The 3,029-nt window shown below is 31.9% G+C and overlaps 1 protein-coding gene across 1 annotated transcript in view; it reads right to left on the bottom strand.

The window, feature by feature from the left end:
• The window catches only part of TPP2 (tripeptidyl peptidase 2), a 72,114-nt gene that overhangs the window by 50,172 nt on the left and 18,913 nt on the right, over nucleotides 1–3,029 (bottom strand). Inside the window, exon 4 of the mRNA XM_023532438.1 lies at nucleotides 1,261–1,356. Within this exon, the coding sequence (XP_023388206.1) occupies nucleotides 1,261–1,356 (96 nt within the window). The remainder of the gene's footprint in view (nucleotides 1–1,260; nucleotides 1,357–3,029) is intronic.

Consider the following 3,029-nt stretch of genomic DNA (forward strand, 5'->3'; position numbering starts at 1 on the left):
TACTGAAATTGGTCTTCTTTCATCTCCACTGTCTTTATCCCATAGTGCCTCCCAATGGAAGTCTACTAGTTAAAAGAAATCCTTTCCAATAAAATAATCAACTTGACTGAGCTAAGGAAGAGGGTTAGCTCTAACTTTACTACTCTATATTTAGATGATAATTTGTATCTTAACACAATTGATTAAATTTAATATAGTGCATAAAAATATTGTGCTATGTTTCACTCTGAAAATTTTAAATAAAATGATATCCAACAAAAGTTATGTGCATTATTTTTTAATAATTTTTTTTTGGCAGAATGACTGGAATCTGACTAATAAGTAATGGTTATATATGTAATACAACGAGTAACTTCTTATGGTTCACAGACCCCTGGAGAAGCAAATAATAATATTATGATTAGATAACAGGGCCTCGAGTTCTTATCCATCAGGCTAATTTTCGAAGATTACATCTTGTTTTACAGTTGAATTCCTGACCCTGTCTGTATCAGCTACTAGAATATAGCAGCCTTCTACAGTGGCACTGCCAAATATGGGAGCCACTAACCATATGTTCCTAAACTTAAATTTTAAAATATCACATAAAATTAAAATTTCAATTTCTTAGTCATACTAGTCACATTTCAAGTTCTCGATAGCTACTTATACAGCTAGTGACTACCATATTGATATTGAACATTTTGAACATTTCCATCATAACTGAAAGGTCTACTGAAGAGTGCTGTTTTAAAGCAGGCTCCGTATCACAATGATTTACAGACTTGTGTTTCTTATATGTCAGCTGCTTCAGGTTTGAGTAACCCTTTCCTTAATATTAAATGACGACTGGCATCAAGAAGACTAGTTAAATAGTAAAACGGGACAAATGGTCATAAAAACTATAGGAATGTGAATAAATAAGGCAGTCCGGACTTTAAATCAACTGTCCAGTCTTTTTGAGGTTAAAAAAAAAAAAAAGTCCTTCAAAAATCCAATGAAAGCTATACTCCATCTCCTTGAAAAACACAAATACACAAAAATTTGAATATAATATCAGTGTATTCACATATTCCCTAAGTTTATCCATGTATTCAAGATTAAGAACCATGATTTTTAAATTGGTAACATTTAACATTCCACTGAACAGCTTTCTTTAAGCAATCATTGTTTGAAAACCTATTATCCTCCAAAATAATTAAGAGTGAGATTTTATAAATTTTTTTCTTCAGGAAGAATAAAATTTGAAAAAGAAGTCATTGATATAAGATTGTACATTACCTGTATCCTTTCTTTGAGAGCCTTTGGATAGAAGTCATAGCCATTTTTTATGCCAATATGATATCTGCCTGAGGGATTTGTCCAGCTTGCAGGAATCTATAAAAAATAAAGTAAATTACTGATCCACTAAATGATTCCCAATTCCAAAGATTTACTACTGGAGGAAAAGGTATTTCACTTCTATCCTAATGGCTCGACTTGGATGAGCAGGCTCATGTATTAGAGCACTATTTCTAATATTCTAAGGTGCCACTTGATACCTCTCTGGCTCTTCTATCTCATCCATAAATAAGATGGTTCACCTAGAATAGCTTTCATTTATACAATGCTTCAGTTTATAAAGAGCTTGTAACATATGCAACCTCATTAAACCACTAAGATCTTTAGTTCTAAAGCACTAATGACCTCACCTCTTGTTCACCACTTACTGCTCATAAACTAGCCGGGAGAGAAAACAATTTACAGAACCCCTCTACCTTAGATTACTTATTAATAACAAGAACTTCACTCGGCTCTAAGATACAACAGGGATAACGCTTAGAAACTAAATAAGTGCTCTTTGAGTTCTTAAAAAAAAAAAGCTCTACGAAATCTTTTTAATTATATATAACATCTTATAAATCTTTCAACTATCTCAAAGTATTTAAAAACAACACTTAAAACTTTTAATTAACAGAATGATGTAAAGACTACGCCAGTTTACAAACAGAGAAAGCAAAGAAGAAAAAGAAATCAAATTGTTTGCCTGAACAATAGGAAGGTTGAAACGAAAACTAGAATCTAGTTGTATCGTGGAAACCAAAAAATCCAGGGTAAAGGACATGTGATTTAAAGTCAGATAAACCTGGCTGTGAATCCAAACTCTACTAAGTGGCACCTGCAGGCTACTTGTTTATCATGTGTAAAAGGAAGAAAATAATGCCTACCTTATGATTCAAATGAATAATAAAATGCACTAAACATCAACCAACTTGAAATGTCAATCAAGAAAATGTGGAATAGTCATACTCTTTATAATCACAGGGCCTATGGTCATTAAAAACAGCTTTTAAATGTGTATACATTATGAGGCTGAACTACCATCACTCAAAGTTGGTTGATTCATCAATCTCATAAGCAACATCTTTAAGTCACTCATCCGCATGTCCTTCATCAAATTATCCCCCAGGCAGGAAATTTTTAGAAAAAAATTTTCTCACAGCTAAATAAAGGAAAACAATCATTCACAGAAGTTCAAAGATCTACTGACTTTTAAAAAGCCTGCATATCAGTAATCATTTCTGAATGGATGTCTGGAGTATGTGAAATTTCAACTATGTTGGCATACAAACTTTCACTTTTCATTCAAAACTTATCAACCTTCTTTACAAAATAGGAATTCTTAACTCTAATGTTCTTGCAACAGCCTGTGACATAATACTAAAGGGTTGTAACAACAGTTAGTCACTAGTTAGCAAATTTAGAATATTTTATCTCAGGTGTGCCACTTCACAGATGGCTTTGTAACACTAGGCTAGTGGCAACTTCTTTGTGGCATGAGATTACAAAAAGCCTTGAACTATCAAAAGGATTAAATGGAAAAACTAAGTAAAATAACTGCTAAAGAAAAACAGCTATTAAGGCATATTTAATCACTATTACTTAAAAAGTATGTAATACAATAAAAATAATCCAATAGATATAATTTATATTTAATTATATCTGCAGAGTCCATGCAACTACATACTTCTCAAAGACTAGTAAGTCACAAAAATTAAACTAAAAAAAAA

The sequence above is a fragment of the Pteropus vampyrus genome, unplaced genomic scaffold, assembly GCF_000151845.1.
Source record: "Pteropus vampyrus isolate Shadow unplaced genomic scaffold, Pvam_2.0 Scaffold83, whole genome shotgun sequence".
Lineage (NCBI taxonomy): Eukaryota > Metazoa > Chordata > Mammalia > Chiroptera > Pteropodidae > Pteropus > Pteropus vampyrus.